At 36.6% G+C, this 23937-nt stretch overlaps 1 protein-coding gene across 1 annotated transcript in view; it reads right to left on the reverse strand.

Annotated features, from left to right (window-relative positions):
• The window catches only part of MPHOSPH9 (M-phase phosphoprotein 9), a 51881-nt gene that overhangs the window by 15561 nt on the left and 12383 nt on the right, over positions 1 to 23937 (reverse strand). Inside the window, exons 6-19 of the mRNA XM_036741527.1 lie at positions 22294 to 22381; positions 20670 to 20776; positions 14194 to 14313; positions 13253 to 13704; positions 12430 to 12585; positions 11138 to 11225; positions 10076 to 10291; positions 9263 to 9310; positions 8509 to 8573; positions 6942 to 7043; positions 6173 to 6310; positions 5697 to 5860; positions 4108 to 4272; positions 3390 to 3513 (exon numbers count right to left, since the gene is read on the reverse strand). Coding sequence (XP_036597422.1) covers positions 3390 to 3513; positions 4108 to 4272; positions 5697 to 5860; positions 6173 to 6310; positions 6942 to 7043; positions 8509 to 8573; positions 9263 to 9310; positions 10076 to 10291; positions 11138 to 11225; positions 12430 to 12585; positions 13253 to 13704; positions 14194 to 14313; positions 20670 to 20776; positions 22294 to 22381 — 2033 coding nt within the window. The remainder of the gene's footprint in view (positions 1 to 3389; positions 3514 to 4107; positions 4273 to 5696; positions 5861 to 6172; positions 6311 to 6941; positions 7044 to 8508; positions 8574 to 9262; positions 9311 to 10075; positions 10292 to 11137; positions 11226 to 12429; positions 12586 to 13252; positions 13705 to 14193; positions 14314 to 20669; positions 20777 to 22293; positions 22382 to 23937) is intronic.

The raw sequence follows: 23937 nt of genomic DNA on the forward strand, positions 1-23937 counted from the left end.
ACTTATCAAGGGCCATACAACTAGCGTCTGAGGTGCATTTGAATTCAGGTCTTCCTCATTCCTGGCCTGGGGCTCTATCCACTGAGCCACCTAACTGTCCTTCTGGCATATGCTGTTTAATAAATGCTTGTTTTAAAAAAAAAAAAGGTTCTTAGGTATCTCTTCCAGCTCTGGATTCTATGATCTCCCACCTGCTAAGCAGGTGCACTCCTTAGTTGCCTCTTTACACTTTCATGGATCTCATCTCAGTGAACTTCCATGAGTTCTTAGGATCATCTGATCTGACGTCTATCCTGCCCCAATTTCTCTCCAGAACTCTAGTCCTACAATGTCCATGGCCTGCTAAACACCTCCGCAGAGATATACCACTGACATCTCAAATACATTCCAAATAGAATTCCTGATCTTCCCCACTACAAATCACCCCTCCCCACCTCCAGAATTCCCTGTACCTCCCAAGAGCACTACCATGCTTACCCTGTTTAAGGCTTACAGCCCTGGAGGCATTCTTGATCCTTCACTTGCCCTCAGTTCCCTAGTAAACCAGTTGATATTTGATAATGCCACATCTCCAGCATCCATCCTTTCCTCTCCATTCACACTACCCTAATTCAGCCCCTTATTACCTCTGAACTGAAAAAACCTCCTCATTAGTCCCCCTGCTTCTGGTCTTTTTCCCTTTCACACAAATGTGAAATTCACATCTTTAAGAAATAGACTTGACCATGTCACCCCTCTGTTCAAAAATCTTCAATGCTTCTCTACTATCTCTAATAAAACAGAAACTTCTCAGCCTCACATTTAAAACCCTCGACAAGCTGGGGCAAACCTACCTTGCCAAGCTGATCTCATAGTTAGAGGGTTTTTCCTGGACTGGATCTGTGATTTCATTGCTGTAGAGTTCAGGAAACTTCCTCCACCAGTGTAGAATGCAACTTAGGGTCTCTGAAAGTTGCCTGGGGCTCACAGAAGTGAGGCCATTTGCCCAGAGTCACAACACCATGTCCGTTAGAACCAAGAGCTTTCTGACTCCAAGGCCGGCTCTGTGTCCACTACTCCATGCTCAATAAATCTTGGCTGAATTGACTGAAAGTTTGATATAAGTCAAAAGAATAATAATAGCAACCAAAAAAGTAATGCTATCTGAAGTTGCATGGAGAAAGGCCTGGTGCACAGGGCAGGTCTGCTCCCCTGGGCAGACAAGAGTCAGCGTGCCATGCCCAATGGTAGGCACCACATTTAAGAAACATGCTGATAAGCAAAAAATATCCAGAGAAGGGCAATCAGGATGGTGAGAGACCTTAATATCATGCCATGTGATGATTAGTTGAAGGAAGCCTAGAGAAGAGAAGATTTAGGGGGCAAATGATAGCTGTCATCAAGTACTTGAAGGGCTGTCCTGTAGAAGAGAGATTAGACTGGTTTTACTGGTTTTTCTGAGCCTGAGAGGGCAGAACTAGGAACAAAGAGGGTAAGATGCAAAGGGGCAATTAGAGATCAAAATGAACTTCTTAATAACTGGTGAGTTCACAAAATAGAATGGGCCGCCTGGGAAGGGAATGAAATCCCCCTCAACGACAGGTCTTTGGGCAAAGGCTAAATGATTGCTTGCTGCGGAGGATGAAGAGGAACTTTTGTTAAGGTACAGGTTGGACTAGATGCCTCTGATGCCTCTTCCCTCTCTGAGATAGAGGGATTCTGAAGCATTCACAATCCAGCAGCATTAAAATCGACATATTTTACTCTATTTTATTACTCAAACCAAGTTTCTTAAGATTTTTATTGTTCCAAACTGGAAATTTGACCGCCAAGTGAGTTGAGCTTCCCTGTGACTGCTGAGGGCACCGTTACCTTCCTGACCTTGGATTTTCCACATCCCTTACTCTCATACCACACAGCCAGTCTGCTGCCAGCTTCTGTCCTTTCTCTCTTCACAACCTCACATGCATCCTCTTCTCTCCGCTCACATAGACCCTTGGTATTTATCCTCATCGCCTCGCATCTGAATCACTGCAAAGGCTTTCGAATTCACCTCTCTTCCTTCCAAACCATCGTTCACCTGGCTACCAAAGTGATTTTCCTAATTTGCAGATCTATATCACTCTCCACCCCACGAGGAGATTTTCCTAATTCGCAGGACTATATCACTCTCCACCTGCCTCAATTTATATTGTTGTTGTCTCACTTGATCCTCATAACGACCCTAGAAGACAAATGCTATAATTATCCCCATTCTCCAAAAGGAGAAACTGAGGCTGAGAGAAGCTAACAGGGTTGACTAGGACCACACATCTACTAAGTGGTTCCCTATCACCTCCAGGATCAAATATAAATCCTGGCCCTTGCCCATCTTTGCAGTCTTCCTACATTTGACAATAGCTTTGACCATGGCCTTCTGGCTACACTCACCTCAATGGTCCACCTCCTCTGGGGAACCTGTGGCCTTGAGGCCACATGTGGCCTAGATCCTTGGGTACAGCCTTTCGACTGAGTCCAAGTTTTGTAGAACAAATCTTTTTATTAAGGAGATTTGTTCTGTAAAGTTTGGATTCAAAGGACTGCACTTGACGACTCAGAGGGCCACATGTGGTCTTGAAGCCACAGGTTCCCCACCCCCTGCTCTAGACCTTTTCACTATCACTTTGGCTATCAACTGTAACTAGAATACTCCTTCCTTTCTTCTTCACTATCACTTAGTTTCTGGGCTTCTTTCAAGACTCATGTGAAATCCCACCTTTCTCAGTCCTTCTCCTCCCACCACTACCTGACACACCTCCTCCTCTCCACCTTCCATCTGCACTGGACCTATTTTGCATGTACAGTTATTTGCATGTTAATTTCCCCCATTGAAATGTGAGCTCCTGGAGGGAAGAAGCTGTGTTTTTGCTTCTCTTTGTGTCCCCAAGAGTTTAACATCATGTGTGGTACCCAGTCCAAGTTTAATAAATGACTGAATAATTTCAACTTAAATCCAAATCTTTCCCACTAACAAATCAGAAACTACCTAATAATAAAGATACTGGTTTCAGTCATTTAAAATAATTTTCATCAATAAATTATATTACAGCCTAACAATATTTTAATTGTTGACTTTTAAAATCTTATTTTTATTTCTATCTGGTTTTTTATAGCACTTTCATTTCCACATCTATCCCTCCCCTTCCCTACCCAGAAAATCATCCCTTCTAACAATGATTTTAAAAGAAAGGAAGAAAAAGCATTTCAGCAAAACCAACCAACAAATAAACCATATCTGACAATATCTGTAATATTCCTCATCTTAGCTCTCCATCTCTGAATACAAAGAGGGAAAGGAAGTCCATTTTCTCAACTCTTCTCTAGGGCTAAGCTTGATCTTTACGAGTCTAATGCTATTTTAAAGAACTTACCGATTTAAACTACTACTATCATCTTTGCTACGTAGGTGGCTAAATCCTTGGGAGAAATTCTCTTTAGGGGACCGCTTTGGACTGTATGCCATCGTCACCGGTGTTAGCATTATATCTCTTTTAGCTATAAAGAAGAAAAAAGAAGAGCTTTTTCTGTAGAATGCAGATCATCTCATATTATCAAAATATATTTGCAAAAATAACCAAAACTGGTTTTTTCAGGAATTTAGAAATAAATTGGAAACATCATTGGAATGCTGAACATGTCTACCACACAATAATCCAGACATCTTCTTAGTTATCATCTAAAAAGGAAACCTCAGGTACAGAACTTTGCTGCTCGACAAGGGAGAAGGTGATTGCTATTCAGTGTCCCTGCTGCCAATGAATAGATGCCTCCATTTTCATCATGGCTTAAATTCTTACATCGAATATTCAATTAAAGCAACCATCTAACTTATCTTTTTACATGGGAGAAGAAACAAGAAATTCTCTTGACTCAAGAAATTTCACTCTCCACTTAGCTCTTTGGTCACATTCACGGTAAGTGCAAGCATCCCAGGAGCTCCTTCACTCAGCAAGCTTTTACTGAAGGCCTGCTGTGATCAGAGAACTGTACTGGATGGAGAAAACCCAGGCACAAATATTCCATTCTAAATAGGTACAAATCACATTTAACTTTTTTAGGATGCAAGAAATGTGTAAATTTAATCCTTACTTGAAGGACTTGATTTTCGGTTTGAAGGTGGGAGAGATGATGATCTCTGTGCAGATGAGGAATTATATTTCTTTGACCTGTGATGAGAACCTTTCTCTGGGGACCGATTTCTACTGAAAGTGGTCTCAGGCACAAATGCTACAGTTTGATGGCGACTTGATGTTTCTGTTATAGACAAATGTAAAGAAATCTGGTTTCTATGTTTTCTGTCTTCACTAATAAGTGGTTATGAAAGTTCTTCCTTCAGTTGGCTTTTGTACTACTGCCCTGAATACTACATTCACCCATAACTGGGTTAAAGTGATTAGTCACTAACTCATTGCATACAACAATTATATTTGTTTAAGAGAAGAAATTTATAATAAATGTATTCCTGTTCTCACTTTACATATGACAAAAATATAGTCTTCAAAATAATTTTATTTATTTATTCATTTCTTTCTTTAGCAAATTGAGGTACTGATTTAATCTAGGAGGATAGGCTGCTTTTCTAAATATTCCAGTAAGGTATTTATCAAATAAGAAAGAGATATGACCAAGTTAAGCACAATTTGGGGAGTAAAAAGAGATGAAGGCAATTAAAATATTTAATATTACACGCCTGTCCAAAGACTGTCTACTAATGAAGACATGGAAATGAACAATATTTAAGCACTGCTATACAAACTTTATTACTGTCACTATTACCGTATTATTATGACTAAAATTTCTTTTAAAACCATCCTATTGTTTAGAGGAATAAAATATAATATGAAACAGAAACTATTCAAATATCCATAATAATGACATACAAACCTTAGTAATTAATAAGTGAAAACCATGGTATGCATTTTGATGGAAATGCATACTTCATTACTTCAATTTTTTTAAAAATTTTTTTGGGGGGGAGGCAGGCCAATTGGGGTTAAGTGACTTGCCCAAGGTCACACAGCTAGTAAGTGTGTCAAGTGTCTGAGGTCATATTTGAACTCAGATCCTCCTGACTCCAGGGCCGGTGCTCTACTCACTGCGCCGCCACCTAGCTTCCCCCTATAATTTTTAAAATGTCCATGAAGTAAGTCAATAAGACATATTCAGAGAAAAGTAAAATTTTCATCTGCCCTACATTTTCACTTCCATTAACAGCTCTTACTTATGCCTTTGAAAAAAAAATCAAAATCATTTCCAATATACACTACTACCCTTCATGAATCTTCCCTGGTAATAAAGAAAATATGAGCTAAATTCAAATGAAGATGTGACTGTTTCTGCCAACAGGCATCATTCCACCCCCACAGTACCTCCCCCCAATTCCCTACCAAGAAAGGGGAGGTATGTTTTCTCTTCTTTTCTCTGAGACCAACCAACACAGATCACTGTAATTAATCTCAGTGTTCTAGCATCTTACTCTTGCTTTACACGTTTTCTTTTTAAACCACTGTCAGATATGATGGAAAAGTTGTTTCTGTTACTCATCTATAAAATGGGCTTTAAACCATAATATAATTACTGTAATTTTACTCTAGTACTTGAACAATTTAACACTAAAAAAGGAATGTAATCTATAAAAATAAAGTTAATATATAGCAAGAAAAGGAATAAATATTTACTATTTGATGTGTCCTCGTTCTCTGTTTGTGTGCCCCAATTTTTAAATATTTTTCCTTCTTCATGATTTTTATAAACTTTGATGATTGTTGTATCTGAAGCCTCCCTTTCTTTTAAACTTGTTGAGTCTTTGAGTGGACAGTCCTTTTCGGGAGGAGTATGGTACCTTAAAAAGTTTTTGTTAAACATATAAGTAACTAAGATTAATTTACTATGTAAATAGCATAACAGTAGATGGATGATTACACCCAAAATTGAATGAAATGCTTTGCAAATTAAAACCCATTCCCAAATCCAAGACATTAAAGAACCAAAATGATGACTCTTCAAGATGTTCCAAGCAATGAAAGGCAAATGAATCTCTTTGACCATGAAAATCTCTGTAGCTCACCAAAATGTTTTACAAATAAATTAAAACATGGAGAATTTCCTACATATGCTGTATTTTGAAGTTATCCTACCTAAGAAGTTATCCTACCTAAGAGTATAGGATTCTCCAAGCTGGTTATCGACCAAATTATCTTGACTGTCTAAAGGCTGGCCAGTAAAGATGGAATATTCTGCTCCTGGTATCAACCACTTCCGCCTACTAACATCAGAAGCTGTTACGGTGCTACTGGAGTGGAAAACATCAGAATGGTTAAGAAACGAAAGAAAGTAAAGCATTCTTTTTATTTTGAGTGGTTTGTGGCTTGCTCATTTTAACGAAAAAATTAACATTCTGATCAGTGAAATTTAAAAAGACAATATAGTAACATGATAAACAAACTAATAAATAAATACTTAAATGGAAATGCTTAAGACAAACTTATTTGCTAAAAAGATTGGACTTATTCATATTATTGTTAAAGTGACTGCCAGTGAACAAGTTTGTATTCTATATCAGTGCTAAAGTTCAATTTACTTTAGACCAAATTTTAAAAAAATTAATTACTATACATTACAAATGTTGCTCTATTGACAATACTGTATAACCATATTTACCATAGTCTAATTAATACAATAGTTATTCTAAAACTGTTTACAAGAAATGTCAAACTTAAACAAAAATTATGGTTAAGACCTAGTTGTAACTTTTACCAACCACCAAGTACATAATGAAGAATCTGAGACCAATGCCAGGGTTAGATGAGCCCTCTACTAAAATTCAAAACCCATCTTTTATTTCCCCCCAAGAGAAAAACTGAAGTTCTAATAATAGGCATAACCCTTATCTTATAATACACAGATGAGATGGAATAGCTTACCTGGTAAGGGATGGTGGTATTTGAGTTTTGGTATTAATACGGAGTTTTGACATATTTTCATGTTCTACTTGCTTGATCTGGGCTTCCAATTTTGAAATTGTTCTAATTCAAAAGTAATAAAATATATTCAAATACTTTAAGATAGACCCTTTTCATTTCAACTATTTTATTTCCAGAAACAGATACTCATGGGAAAAAAGCCAGGAAGGAGAGATATAATACTTCCCAATACCCCTGGATTTAGAGAGCTTGTTCTTTGATTATAAGTTTACTATGAAAATCATGCCAAAGATAAAAATTGAGGGAAAGAAGGGGAGAAAAAGAAAAAAGCAATCATAGCCATTAAATTCCATAAAGGAACATTTCGAAGGCTACAATGGAAGAAGAAAATATTATTAAAGCTTTAAACTTTATAGAGAATAGCTTATTAATCTAAGAATTTGTGTGAAAAATACACTGTGTATTTTAAAAGTCTAAATACAATCCATAATAAAAACACAGTACACAATTAGGCAAAAAAGATCTAATAAAATTGAAGACAGTATTCAAGTAAACATTGTTTTAAAACTCGGATTTCATATCATCTAGAGTTATTTTAGTTAATACGAAAGTCTCAAAAGTAAGAATTTTATAAGTATCAATTAGAAACTTTTCCGTTTTCACTAAAGAGAAAAACAACTCACAAATAAGAGGGATTCAGGTAAGATATTAACAAAACTTTCCAAAAAATTTTTTTTAAAGAAATGTGATCCAACAGAATTAACTAAAGGGAGCTTTATTCATTGCACCCCTGCTTCCAATGTCACTTTTCAAAAACAGCAATAGTCACCTTTGCTGATATCCTAACATGTACTCTAATAAAAGTAATAAATACAGCTAACATTTATATAGCACCTACTATGGCAGACAGACATTAAGTGACTTACCCAAAGTCACATAGCTAGTTAAATGTCTAAGGTCTCATTTGAATTTGGGTTTTCCTGACTCCAGGAGTGGCATTCTATCCACTGACATTCTTATTTCCTTTTAAACCAAAATTCATCACCTTCCCTGAAGACAGGTTCTGAGAGAGGGTAGAGAGTGTTTAGGTTGGTGTTTAAATTAGCTAAACAAACTGCTTCTAGAATGAAACAGATCCAGGGAAAAGCTGAATTCCTATTCACAGTAAGTAATTGAGTTCAAATTTGACCTCAGACATGTACTAGCTGTGTGGCTGAGGCAAGTCACTTAATGCCGATTGCCTCCTCCCAGCCCCCAAAAAAGTCCTTTTTAGTCCTATGACTCTACATAGTGATTAAGGCTGCACCTATGTAAAAAAAAAAAAAAAAGCACAACAGAGAAAAATGTGCACTATTGGAGCAATAGCTATACAACCATTCTATAAAGTTTATACTCTCATGCTAAATTCTGCTCTATCTGTTCATGTCTTCAGAAGCTGATAACAGCAATTTTTATACTTCAATGAAAATCTCACTCTTCCAAACAGTTTAAATAAAAGTCATGTATGTTGAGCATTCAATTAAGAAGTATTCGTTACAATCACATAAAAGGTAATACCACATTTTACCTTTTCAAATCAGAAATCTGAGTATTTGCGTCAAACAACTTGTTCTCAGTTGTAGTTAATGTATCCTATGAAAATAAAGAAAAATTTAGATAACAATGTAGATAAATACTTCTTTGTACTACTTACATTTTAAAATTTGCAATACTGTTACCCAAATGTTTTACCAAACAGTTTAAAAAGGCAAATTCGTGTAATTCTACAAATGTGGAATCCTTCAAGTCCACTTCAGACAATTCTGACCAAAAATAAAGATGGTCTTTGCCCAAATCATGTGAACAACTCTGGGACTTATCCCAAACCAATCAGGTGTGACATGTTCTGACTGAGTAGAAACCACCTAATTGGAAAATGAATAAACCACAAAAGCTTCAATTTTATTGTTCTTTAGTGGAATGATCCTTCCAAAATGTAGTCTTCAAATTTAGCTTCAATTAAAAATTCAAACCCAATCAGCAAACAGTTCTGTAGGAGACAGGCGAAACAATGTCCACATAAGCTCTTAGAAAAGAAAATCTTTATTATCATCTTCCAATATTATTTAACAACACGTGGTGCTTGTTCCCATCTCGTCTGATCTTTACAACAACTTTGTGAAAGAGCTATGGCATCGTCCCGTTCTGCTGATAAGCAAACAGAAAGAGCTAGGTGATTGGATTTGCTCAGGGTCACATAGTAACTTAGGCCTGGAACCAAATCTATGGGACTCAGCTCAGTGCTCTTTCCACTATTCAAAATATAAATGATAAGTCTCTACCTTTACTCTTTCATGTTGTTGTCCAAGGGATTGATATTCTCCTAGAAGCTACAAGAAAAAGCATAAACTTTACTATAACGTTACCTACTACAAAATATCACAGAACTACAATTTGTACTCAGCCAGGGAAAGGATTTAAATTCATTTATTAGAAATAAGATTTTCTTTCTCATGATAAGCTACATGTACACATTTTTACAAAACAAAATGAATAATTTCTAATTTTTAATAAAAATATTCATACAATAATTATGACTTTAGAAAGGAATCTGAAAAATCAATACAAAAATAAATTGTCAACAAAGTTCTTGCAAATGTTACACCAGGACAGAAAGAATAAACTACTAAGTAAAATTCTTTTACTCAGACTAGAATAAAACCCAAAGTTTTAACCAAACTTAGTTACAATGGTAGACTTAAAACCAATCTCAAGTAAAACAAAAAAAAGGGAAAAAAAGTCAAGACTTCCCAAAGTTGCTCTAAGTCTGGTTCCTAACATTTTTACCTTACCAAACACCCAGATGGTGGGTCAGATACTTCAACAGTTAAATTGAAGACAGAAAACAACTGGGTAGGAGGGGGTCATACCAAAGTCTTTTAAAGCTCTGCCTCCCTGTTGTTGCAAGATGATAAGACCCAGCTGTCCGGATTGGTATAGTATAAATGCAGTTAGGGCAAAGTTATATTAAACTCAAATGTACTTTGAAAAAAGTCATAATAAAATCAGTTTACAAAAATTCTGTAACAAAAGAAAGCATTACCAAAACCTTAGCTAAAAGAATGCTAAACAGCTATCATTGCTTTCACACTTACAGCTTGAAACATTTTGTTTTCTTGTTTTATTCTAGCATCTTTATCATCTGAGAGTTTGTAAGCCTTATCAAATGCTTCTTCTAGATCCTTTAGTCGGGATTTGAGTCGACTGATGGTGTTATCTTTTTCTTTATTACTTGCTCGCATTTCCTCAATACGTTCCTGCAAAATTTTGGAAGCATTACTGGCTGCATTGAGGTGTTCTCTCAAATCACTCTACAAAATAAAAACAAAGATAATTATAAGTTATTCTTAATGGATGAACACATCTCTACCTCAAATGCCAAATACCACATAAGTGTTAAGAGGACAGAATGTAAAGTTATCACTGTGGACAGATAATGGAAAACAGCATCAAATTTAAACATCCCATGGGAAGGTGATAGAATCACTGGAGAAGAGTCAGGAAATCAAGCCCTCCAAAAAGATGACAGTTTCCTTCACCCTCTGTAGTGAAAATGAATAATCCTGGTGGCACAAAAAGATTCTAAATGCACATTGCAATTTGATGCTTATCATTTACATACATGTTACATGCAAATGAATTCATGGATTTAAGAGTTGCTTCTCCCCTTCTATCTCTACAAAAATGGAAAATAAAATGGAAAATGTCCAGCTAAGTACATATACCAATCAATAAAAGAAAAAGATGGAGGACAAAACCAAATATTTTTTACTCTAACACCAAAATGCAATGTTTAAAGGGATAAACCTTGGGCGATACATGAAAGATACAAGATTTATTTCAAAGCAGTGGAAAATTAGAGCATTAACATACCACATGGGGATTCCTTTAATGTAAAGGTTGGAACTGAACGGCTGAGGTCCCCTTCAACTCCTAAATTTTGTGATTCATTATACTGAGATTGTGATACTCAAAACAATCAGCCTTCACAAGAAGATATCCTAAAAGATTTGATGCTAAAAATAGTAAGGACTACAGCTTAAATTGTGTTTTAAAGTTTGCAAGTCACTCTCCTCACAAAACCTCCTTCATTCATATCTCCATCCTATGTAATACAGAAAGCATAAAGCTAGCAGCACACAACATGAATTACTTACCACTTCCATTTCCAGCAAATTATTTTTGTTCTCCAGAATTTTCATATGAGCACTGGCCTCATTCAGAGCACCACCTAATTGGTCACATCTAAAACCATAAATGAACAATCAGAAGAAAATGATGAGAAAATTTAAAAGCTAGAGAATGAAACCTCTTTCCTTCGGAATTACACATAAGGCTGGTTGATTGTCCAGTGTTGGCTAAAATCCAAGCCATTAGATTTTATCTCAATAAGAGATACTTCAGAAGATAACTGATGATATTTCAAAAACTCCCTAACTTTCAATGTGTTACTTAATTGATGTGTGTGTGTATCTATCCTGTTAAGATACAGAGTAAACCACAAACTACTTAAACATAAAAATAAATCAATCTAACGTGATGCCCTCAATTGTGTAGGATCATGGAGTCAGTGTACAAGTCACATCTATAATAGATGTTATACTGTCAAGAACTGGCTTTAGTTGGGTTGAAGCTTTTTCTAAGTCAACCAATCATTGGACTCTTATCTTGATAAAAGTATCCCATCTGCTGCCTCATATATTCAAAATCAAAAGCCTACTAGAAGTCTTAAGAGTATGAAACAAGAATCTGATCCCAATACTGTGATTAAACAGGAAAAAATGCTTCATGAGAAAGCAACAGTATGATTCCACATAAAGCCGATTTTCTAACTGCACGGTCAATTTAGAAAAATGATTTATAAGGGGGTGGGGGGGGGAATAAAGCAGAACAATTCATTATCTACCATGTGTCTGACCAAACACGTTGGAAGAGTCTCTGGGAAAGAAAGATTCTATGCTCAATTTTACTTACATGTGATTAAAGATTACTGTCAAAATGTCATGATAGCAGTCATCCACTATGACAAATATATAAGACGTCAGTACTACATTTAAGATGCCAGGAATACGAATTCCTATCATTCTAACATAATGAAACTTGATAGTTTTCAATTCTTTTATATGGCAAAGCTAGATATGATAAAGCTGAACAGTCTAACCCTGTTGAATGAAAACTTACAGATTCATGCTAGAATTTTCTGAAAAAGAGAATAGGATGCAGGGGTGAGGAACCTGCGGCCTCGAAGCCACATGTGGCCTCTTGAACTCAAGTCAAAGGGTCACACTTGAGGACCTAGAGGGCCACATGTAGCCTCGAGGCCACAAGTTCCCCACTCCAGTTTTACACTTAAAGGTGTATCTATGACACATACATTTAGGGGAAGAATATTATATCTCAAGGTAGAGAACCTTCCATTTTCCAAGTAAGTCATACTAACACACTCTACCTGTCTGCAAGACTCTGGTTAGTTTTCTTCAATTCTCCATATGCAGATGCTTCACTTCTCTCTAATTGCTGTTTCAGATTATGTATCTCGGAGTCATAATAAGCCCGGAGATCAGCTATGTGTCGAGCGTGCTTCTCCCTCAGGTTCTGCCTCATTCTGTTCACAGGAAGCAAAAGAGAATTAAGTTTGAGTCAAGGCTTAAGAACACTTAGGTTGTTTCTCTGCCTATCCATAACAGACCTTCACAATGGATACCAAATTAAATTAATTTATGATAAATTTATAAGATAAATGCTGTTAATATTTTTTAAATGTCTCCTAAAAATCCAGAGACATTTTCACACATAGTGATAATCTTGTTCAATACCTTCATTCTACAGACAAGGGAAGACAGACACCTACAGAGGTAAAAGTGATACAAAGTCCTTACTATGAACAAGGTACTACTTTTTAAATAAACAATTTGTATTTTAAGATGTAAGGTATAAAAGATAAATGCTAAATTCTTTTTCATTGTCTTCTATTTCAGTCAACATACACTTTACTTTTTGCTCCAGATTTGTTATTTCAATGGTGTGGGACACCTTGCCCATACGAACAGGAAATTCATCTGTGACAAAATCATGGGGAATATGTAACAAGAGGTTAAGTAACTGATTTTCTGAGGTCGCTAGTACAGCTAATACATGCCAGATGCAGAACTGAAAACCCAAATTTACCTGACTCTGATGCTAGCCTGCATCCACTATCTACTCTAACATATGAGAGAAAAAACAAATAAAATTGGTAACTAATTTTGCTGCATTTAAAAAATGATACGTACTTGGATAATGCAACTGGGTCTTCCATGCAAGTCACTGAAACACTGCCTTCTGGCAAACTGTTGTCTACGCTTGCCACTAGGGAAGGAGTGACGGTGGTTGAATTGTTTTCTTCGTCTTCAACGTTGAATGAAATTTCATTACTAGTAACACTATGTGCTAAAGGAAAAGCAGAGCTGGCCCTACTTTCATTTTGGAGTGCATGACTTGGCCAAGAATCTATAGGTAAAGTTTTAATAGCTGAAGGATAGTTGGGGGATCTAGCTAACTGAGAGGAGGTAAAGTTACTTGTTTGTGAAAACGAGTCTGTGTCAGAATGGCTAGAAATACTAGGATCTAATATGGACTCTGGTGTGAAAGACAATCTTTCAAGATTACATCGAAAATTATTTGATTGAATCCCTGAAATTTGTTGATTTGGCTTCCTGTGTAGCGTTGGATCTAGAGTTAATACCTAAAAGTAAAAGAAACAAAAGTAAGCAATGATATTTAATGCTCTTTTTAAAATGAAAAACTTTACTGATGTCATATATAGCTTATCAAAAGTCAAAAAGCTTATCATAAAAGTCAGAATCATGAAGCACCTTGCATTTTGAGTCTGTAGTATTCAGAAAGCAATCCATACAGGAAAAAACCAAGTGGATGAAGAAAGTACACTGTCCAGATTCAGACATATAGCTGGCAAGGGCCACTCTCTAAGTCAGGACATATATCTTAGATTGGCTCTGCAAACAGACAATTAGCTGGGCCCAGAACTGAGTAAAGAAGGAAGAAATCTGGCTTGATCACATTCAAGAAACTAAACAGGCACTTTCAACAACCCATAACTTTTTAACATCAAGATTCTAGAAATGATGTGCATGAATCATCGCACAGAATGTCTCAGGAGAATCAGAACTGTAGGTGACTGAAAGGACAACAGGAAAACATCTGATGCTATTACCTCTGGTGGATGACTGGGATTAGAAGGAGATGTCCATTCGGATAATTGCTTATTTTTCCTTTGATTCGTATGATAAATATCCTTCAGTGACGGCAGCTTCATCTCATTAGCAGAATTAGGCTTTTAAAATATAAAATAACATATTTCAATATGTGTAAATGTTTTTATCTTATTGTTGCTACTGGACACTACACCAAAATACTGGCCTGCAATTCGGAGATTTTTAAACTGGATTGTCAAGATTAGAAAAGTACTGGAAAAGGATCACCATCCACTGTGAATGAAAGCCTCTGATTAAAAGAAAAAAAAAACCTTTCCTGAAAGATCTGTTCCATTTGGTCCCAGGGAACAGAACCTGAAACTATAAGAAAAAGCTGCAAAGGAGCAAATTTTGGCTGGATGTCAGGAAAAACTTCCTTACAATGAGACCTGTCCAAGAGTTGAAAAGATTGCTGCAGGACGTAATGGGATTCTCCTTGTTAAATGTCTTTACTCAAAAGCTGTATAATAATTTCTTGATGATGTTTGAAGAGGATTCCTTTTCAGGTACAAATCATACTCTATGGCTATGGAAGTGCCTTTCACCTCTACAATTCTGTGATTCTACAGTTTCACAATTCTCTCTCTAACAATTAGAACTAAATTGTTTTTAAAAAACAAAAACTCACTGTTAATTTGGTGCTATTTTAAACCTAGGTATGAAGGCTGACCCGAGCCTTCAGGAATTTTCAAAGAAAGACCAAGAGTATGTCATCAATATATTTATTGAACCTTATTATTTTTACTTTCTCCTTCAAAAAAGGTCCAATATTTGAGAATAGACAAGATTTTGTGCTAAGTGTCTAGAGATAGGTCAATTAACTAGCTAGAAATATAAGTTCTAAAAAGAGGTTAACATTTTTGCAGAGAGTTGGGTAACAACAAAAGAACTTTTTTTAAAAGTCTTAATATTTTTAATGGCCATGCTTGGCCCCAAAGGAAAAAATTAAGAAAATGCATCTTTCCATACCACTACCACACATACACCCATCTTTGCAAAGGTGGGGGACTAGGAGTATATAAAACTGAATACACTGTCATACATGGGTGACATATTGATTGCTTTGGGAAGGGTCTTATTTTTAAATGAAGGCAATATAAACATTTTTTAAAACAATAAAAATAAGCTTTTTTAAAAAATCTTAACAGCAACATCATAAAGTCACAAGAAAGGAATATTACTTCATGAAAGAATCTTACTTTTTTTCTCCACTAAGAAAACTCTCTCCATTTTCCTGAGCAGGAAGTCAAGGACGTTCTTTAATGACAAGGAGGAAGGATTTCAAAAAATATCTTTTCTTCTTAACTTCATATGGGAATGAAAAACCTTTTATAACAAATTTTGATCACGTTTATCTACTTGAAAAAGTCAAAGCAAAGTTAGGGAACCATGTCATTCTTCCTTCATTCCCTTCCCAGGAGTGTCAAAGAATCTGGTTTTTTTTTTTTTGTTTTGTTTTGTTTTGTTTTGCTGAGGAAGCTCCAAGAGGACAAGGGCCATTGGGGGATACAGGAAAATGAGTATCCTAATGCAAGGCTAGTGGAGTTGTGAATTAGTCCAACCATTCTGAAGAGCCATTTGGAACTGAGTAGGTGCCATCGATCGAGCATGGCTGAATAAGTTATAGTACACATGAATGTGACAGAATACTACTGTGCGTAAGAAATGTTGAAGATTTGGGAAACCTCGTATGAACTGACGTGGGATGTAGTGAGGAGAATAGTGTATACAGTAAGAACAATATTATAAAGATAATCAACCTTAAAAGTAACTTTGAGCAACACAATGACCAATCCCAACTTCAACAACTCATGATGAAACATCCCTACCCATCCATCCCCCAAACAGAGCCAACAGACATAAGTGCAAGTTGAAGCATATTTCATTCTGTTGCTTTCTTGTTCTGGCACAGTGAGCAGAGCACTGGGTCTGGAATCAGGAAGACCTGAGTTCAAATCCAGGCTCAGACACCTACTAGATGTGTGACCCTGGGCAAGTAACCAGGCCTCTCTGCTGGCATCAGTCTCCTCATCTGTAAAATGAGGATAATAAGAGAATCCACCTCCCAGGGCTGCTGTGAGGATCGAATGAGATGATAACTGTATAAGGGCTTGGCACAGTGCCTGGCACACAGTAGGTGCTATAGAAATGTTAGCTTTTTTTTTCCCTTGCATCTCAATGGGTGGGAGGGGAAAGGGAGGGAGAGAATTTGAAACTAAAAATAAAATAAAATTGGATTTTTAATTTTTTTAAAAGAAGCATTTCCTACTCTCAGTAGGCTTGTATTTCACTGTGAAAACAATACGTACATATATAAGCATACAGAACACAAAATAAATGCAAGGTAGTTTAGGGAGGGAGGGTATTAGCAGTTGGGGATAACGATAAAAGGCTTTGTGGGGAAGCATGAAAAGCTTAATCTTCAGGCAAGTGATGGGAGGAATAAGGAGGGATGAGGAGGGAGAGCATTGTGGCCATGGGGTACACACCAGCGCAGTGGAGGAAACAGGAGATGGAGTGCTTTGTTTGAAGAACAGCAAAGAGTTTAGCTTGGCTAGACCACAGTGTGTGACAAGGGGAATGATATCCAAGGAGGCTGGAAAAATAGTCTAAAGTGCTTTAAAAGCCTCAGAGAGGCAATAATATTAATATCTTATTCTAGATTAAGTAGGAAGTGTATTGAGTCAGTAAGTAACACATTCAGTCTGGACTTGAGGAAAATCATTTTGGCAGCTGGGTGGAGGATGTGGAGAAAGACTTGGCAAGGAGACCAATTAGGAGACTATTACAATAACCCAGGCAAGAGGTGAAGAAAGTAGTGAGTGTGTGTGTGTGTGTGTGTGTGCGTGTGAGAGAGAGAGAGAGCAAGCATGTACACACACGTGCTCACACATGTATACACACAGAAGGGGGCAGATGCAAGGGATGTAGTGAAAGACAAGATCCGAGAACTGAACTGATATGCGGGAAGAAGCTGAGTGAAGAGTCAAGAGTAACACTGAAGTTACTAACTTGGGAGACTGGAAAAATGATGATGCACACAAGGAAAATTAGCATTCAGAAGAGAGGGCAGGTTTGGAGAGAATAATAAAGAGCTCTCTTTTGGATAGGAGGGGTTTCAAATATCTGTGGGACACAACTCCGTTTGAAAATATTCAATAGGCAGCTGGTGATGCAAGACTCAAGAGAAATTTCAGAGGCTGGAAATATAGATGTATGAATCTTCTGCACGGAGATGATAATTAAGTCTACAGGAACAGACAAGGTCCCCAGGCGGTCAAGTAAAGAAAGAGAAGTAGAGATGACCTGGGAAAGAACCCTGGAGTAGTAGGTTCTGATAGATGTGATATGGATGATGAGACTGCAAGTGAATCCAAGGAGGTTTCGAACAGGTAGGAACAGAATCACATAAGAGTAGTATCATGAAAACCCAAAGAAGGATATCCAGGAAGCTCTAGAAGCTGCTTAGCAGCAGCAAATACAGCAAAAAATATCAAGGAGAAAAAAGATTGAGAAAAAAACCCATTAATTCGGAGATTAAGGGATCATTGGTAACTTTGGAGAAAGTAGTGTCAGTTGAGTGAGAAGGTTAGGAGCCAGAATGCAAAAGTCTGATAAGTTTGATGGGAGGGAGTAGAGACCACAAGCATAGACAGCTTTTTCTAGGGAAAGAGAGGAGATGATGGTAGGGTCTAGTTAAAGCTTTTTAAGAACAGTGCTGAGTTGGGCTTGTTTGCAGGAAGCATCAAAGGAATCAGTAGATAGACTGACAATTAGACAAAGGGAATATGTTTTGAAGAGGGATTAGACTGGTTCCATTTGGCCACAGAGGAAAGAATTAGGAGCAGAAGTCAGAGAGAGGCAAATTTAGATTTGATGTGAAAGGAACAACTTCCTAACACTTAGCTATCTAAAAATGAAAGCTGACTTGAGGATTAATGGTTTCTCCTTCACAGATCTTCAACCAAACACTGTATTACCTCTTGGCAAGTAGCACAGTGCCTGACACATAGTAGGTGCTTAATAAAGGCTTACTATGTCACTGGAAGATTCATTTTCAGGTGTGAGTTGGCCTGGATGGCTGTTGAGGTTCCTTACAACTCTGAAATTCTCTGATTCTGTGAATGGGATCAAGAGCGCAAACAGAAGGATTAATCTCCAGAAGGACACTTCGTAGCTAAAGGAGAGGAGTAGTGTATTGGTAGTGAAATGATGGTACTAAGAAGTTACATAGACTGAAGAACAGAACCTCTGAGAATTCATTTTTGATGGCCCCAGTCTCTCTTAATGAAATAGCAAGTTGTTTTATCTGCTAAAAATATGTATGAAGATATGAAACTGGGGCCAGAGAAGCAAAATCTGCAACAGTCAGCATGAGGAATAACATAGTGAGTCAAGTGAGTCAAAGATTTACTACGAAAAAATAGTAAACAAAAGTTAGTCCTTTTATATGCCATCTCCCACAGAGAAAAAGAGCCTTGACCTTCTGGGAGTAGAATTAGAGAGACAGAGAGAGAGAGAGATTGATTGATTGATTGATTGATTGATTGGTTGATTGATTGATTGTGTGTGTGTGTGTGTCTCTAGCTCTTTAAGCTCAGATTTCCCCAACAGTGGTGATGACATATCATTAACTTGCATTTATCTGTCTGTAGTTTTCTGTTTATTCTCCTTTAGCATAAAAACGCACTGGCTTGTGATGACTATGCATTTTGTGGCCATGGAATATACATAACTAAAAATACATTTTGCCACTGCCCAATAATGTCTTTAAGATTATTATACTGACCAACAGAAAGGGTCTCTGTATTACATTTCACTTTAAGCAAATCACATGATTTGCTTAAAGTGAAATGTAAACATATGTGTGTGCATATATGTAATGTATATATATAGGTATTATACATAAATATATAAATAACATAAAACTGAGCTTTATAAACAAGATAAATTGGGCATTAACTTCATATTTTTCAAAAGAGTATTTGCTTTGCAAAATAGATTCACCATATAATTCCCTTATTACATAATTAACTCCCTGGAGAAATAGAAATGTAATCCAATTTGCAAAAATTATAGTTACATACATTTTGTGAAGACATCAAATATATAAAAGAGGGTACATTTCTCTACTTCAAACATAGTGAGTCAAAAAGACTCAGAAGAGACAAGGTAACTATCTTCTAGTATTTGAAGGGTTGTCAAACAGAAGATGGATTGAGCCCGTGTGGTACAAGGGGGCAGAACTAAGAGCACTGGGCAAAAGCTTCCAAGATCCAATTGTAGGTTTAATATGAGGAAGAATGCCTTAGCAATTCAAGGTATCCAACAAGAGCAAAATAATCTGTCTCAGAAGTGGCGGGTTCCCCTCACTGAAGGTCATCAAACAAAGGTTACCCAGCTGGTTGGTGGAGATGCTATGACAGGTATTCTTATACAGGTACAGGTTCACCCACGTGACCTCTGAGGTCCTTTTCAGCTCCTCTATGATTCTATGAAGGGCAAAGGCTCATCACTCCCCGTGTTTACAGTTCCATTTAGAGTTAGCTGAATGACATGGGACACATCGTTTCAATGTTCACAGCTAAAATGAAGACCACAATGGACAAAATGACCATAGCACCTAATCAGACTTCCTCTCCTCCCTCTCTCCCATTCATTGCCATCATCTCTTAGCATGGCTGCCTAGTTTTTGGCACTTCTCTGCAGATGTGGGTACTTGCTTCTCTCTCTGGGCCTCCAGGTCCATCTTCCTTATCTACTTATTTCTCTCCTTCCCTCCCTTCCCCTGTCACTTTCATTTCCTTTATTTCTCCTCCCTCTCTTCTTTAATTAGCCACATTTTTAGATTGTGTTGTTTCGTTAGTACTTGCCATGTTACACTCGGCACCCACCAAGGACAGAAGGCTTCTTGGGGATGAGTTCTTTCATGTTCCTCTCTGCACCACAACCTTCTAGCAGAGTGGGCACGACTCACATATTTGTTGATTGACTGATTCAGTGGCCAGGTGGTAGGTTCCCCACCAATAGGAGACTAATTAGTTCAAATATCTTTCAATTAAAGGCCTATGATTACAACACCTGGGAATCAGGATTATGTGATTCAAAGCTAAAGCAGAATTGTTATTACAGACTCAGAAGAAACAGTATTCCAATGAGAATATTGCCCTTTTTATTGATTTGATCATGATTTAGACGGCTCAGCTGGGAACTGACAAGTGAGATTATTTTAAGCAAAATGACAAACATCATAAACTTACCAGCACATTCATGTTCCAATCTTTCTTTAGTTTAAGTAGATCACAAAGCTTAAGCAAATGAAATTGTTAAGGATCAAAAAACAGGATGACCCAACAAGATAAAAGCACAGTGGGAGAAACCAAAATTTGAATTGTTGTTATAAAACATTCAAAGATGTGAACAACAACAAAAATACCTGGTTTGGTGACACTTTCATGGAGTTGATATTTAAAAATGATTTTTCCAAAGTCTCAGGCAAAGAGTCATACGTGTCCTTTTCTTCTAGTTTCCAATAATTCATTCCTAACAGGTAAAAGAAAGATGAGTGAAAAAGAGAAGGATGCTAGTGAAGGAGAAGAAAAGCATATAAGAAAAAGAAAATAGGATATGGAGAGAAGAAAATGAAGCGTTCCTAGTTTTTCTTACTATGGGAAATCATATATGTAACCATAGTATGTTATATAACTTATTGTCACTCAATCGACAAGCATTTATTAAGCGCCTACTATGTGCTGCACACTGACCCAGGCACTCTGTCACTAGCTCATTGCCTAACCTTGAGAACATTCCCTCCCCTCATCTCATCTTCACCTCTTAGTAAAATGAAGGGTTGCCCTAGATGGTCTCTCTTATTCCTTCCCGACATGAAATTCTATAAGACTATCAATCCCCCTACCAACGAGCATTTATGAAGCCCCTCTGTGCCAGGCACTCCACTATGAACTGGGGATACTAAGACAAAAAGCAAACAGTTCCTGAGCTCAACAAGTCTACATTCTACCAGGGAGAAACAACATGTAGACACAAAACATATACAAGGAAATTTCAGTGGGAAGGCATCAGTAGTTGGGGAATGAGTAGGAGGGATAAGAAAGGGCTCATGAAGGAGGGTAGGCTTAAGCTGAGCTAAGAAGCAAACTAGTAATTCTAAGAGTTGGAGTGAGAAAAGTGTGCATTCTGACCATAAGGGACAGCCAGTGCAAAGATATGGAGACCAGAAATGGGATGTCCAGTGTAGCAAAAAGTAAAATGGCCCGTTATATTAGTCAGCAGCCTACATGAAATGGGTGATATGTTTTTCTTTTTAAAAAAATCATTAGTAACTGAGGAGAAATAAAATACCAAATTAAAAAAAGAAAAAAAATTTAAAAATCATTAAAAAATAAAAAGTTATGTGTCCAGAAAATGAATACATAAATTATTTTGATGTAATAAATAAAATTTTGGTGAGAAAAAAGTAATATAGAACACAACAGTTAACAAAAGCCCAGAAATGAATGAGATTCAAACATCCACAAGGTGAAATGCTTATTATGTAAAAGCAAATTAAATGTTTTAAAGATATATAAATTCACAGATTCAACATTTATAAGAAGAGAAACTGAGTACACTGCCTCACATATACAATAGGTGTTTAGTAAATGTTTGTTAAACTAAATTATTATAAACCAAGACTTTTCATCAAATCGATTACAAAAAACCTAATTACACGGAAGAGATTTTGAGAGCCTTGAACATAATAAGCATTTAACAAATGTGTAACCAGCTGAATTATTGAATTTTCAAAATTCCTTTAAGGAACAGAGAAAAAATGATGATACCAGAATCCTTTCTTAGTTGATTTAAATAACTCCCAAAGTACAACTTCCTTTTATCTCTGTAGAATAATGTATAATGTTGTTGAGGCAATTGAAGCTCATTTCTAATAAGTGAGCATTTAAGCAGAACCGGATATCATTCCCTGCTAAGAATTTATAGGCAAGTCTCTAAGAAATAATATAAAAAGGTTTAAAAAATAACAAATTAGAAAGATATCATACCTGTTCCTTCAGATACCCAAGAACTTGGGCTTTCATTTGGTTTATTAAGGTAAAAAACATGAGGATATGTAGCAGCACTGAAGTCAGACTACAATTCAAAAAAACAAAATATTACTATAAAAGTCATGCTTAAACTTACTGAGCACAATTCTCCAGCCCACTAAATGAGTATCATATGGAAGCCCCCCCAAATGTTTACAAAAGAGTAAAACAATTTGGTTTCATTCAGCACAGGTACAAAAAGTTGCAACAGGAGAGGAATAAAAAATGGAAGCTGCCCATCCCTAACAGTGTATGATTAATTCTGCATGACATCTACTCCAGTGTCTAATTAGGACATGTTGTTTCACTCTATGAAGCTAGATGAGGAGAAACTGAACCAATTATCATTTAACAAATTCAGAACTAAAGTAGTTAGTCCAGCAACGAACATAAAGCCTTAAGAAGAACATTTAAATTGATTTCATAAATATACAATAGCAAATAAAATTAAATTTCAAAACCAAGAAAAGTAGCAATCAATGCCAAAGCCTAAGTGGAAAAATACTTATGGTTGATAGTTTAAAAGAAAATTGGTTATAAATCTCAGTAGGCCCAGTCTCAGTAAGCATATAAATCTCGGTAGAAATAGTCACAGTTTGAAGATAGCTCCACACTATCCAGAATTTTCCTAACCATTTACTCTAAAGATGATTTTCTTAAAACTTCAGTCCTAGGAGGAGAATTTTTTTATGTTGAATCAATAAAACTCTCCATGTGCCAGGAAGGAGGATTAATATACCTCAGCCATATAAGGTACTACTTACTCCCTTTTTCATCAGTCAAAAAAATTTACAAGCAATCTTTTGCCTCTTTCAAATCCATCTTTCTAATTACCATAAAGATTCAATAATACAAAAAAGTCAAGAAAAGTGGATCAGGGAAAGACTGATCTGCAGTCAAAAAAAAAAAAAAAAAGAAAAAAAATTCTGCTCAGCTGCCACCCAGGAGGAACTGAGAGGTGAGCTTACCTTCAACAGCTTCTTAAAAAACAGGGCAGCCACTGAAGAAAAAAGGTCTGGCTTTTAATGAGAAACAAAACAATGAAGCAATAAACAACCCTTTTCAAAGGTCAACCCTTTTAGCCCACGAAACTATCACAATCCAAGTAGGAGAACCCTTCCTTAGTCTCAATAATAGTGTTTAAAGGAAAAAAAAAAAAACAAAAAGAAAAATGAAAAAAAATCCCACAAGGTCCTTCATCTTCAAGAGCTTATATTACAACAGGAACAGAAACAAAGACAAGCTCTCTAAGATGCTTAAGCTAAACCACATTTTTAAAATGGGCTTCAGAACAGCTTCAGCACAAAATATGTTTTTACATGAGGAGTTTGGGTCAGAAAAGACAGGATAGCTTTTGCATTATCTAAACTAAAACCTGCCCTTTGGAACTCACTGAAATCCTAAAGGAAACCCTCAAAACCAGAGGACCTCAGAGCATGAAGTGGTGTCAGGTCATCTAGTACAGTGCCCCTCAACCTCAGACAGAAACTGGATTCCTGCAGGTCATGTATTGACTTAGAAAACCACAAACTAACAATATCTCTGTTGTATTGTACTTTTATATATTTTGTTAAATATTTCCCAATGATATTTTAGTCTGGT

Source organism: Trichosurus vulpecula, chromosome 1 (genome assembly GCF_011100635.1).
Source record: "Trichosurus vulpecula isolate mTriVul1 chromosome 1, mTriVul1.pri, whole genome shotgun sequence".
NCBI lineage: Eukaryota > Metazoa > Chordata > Mammalia > Diprotodontia > Phalangeridae > Trichosurus > Trichosurus vulpecula.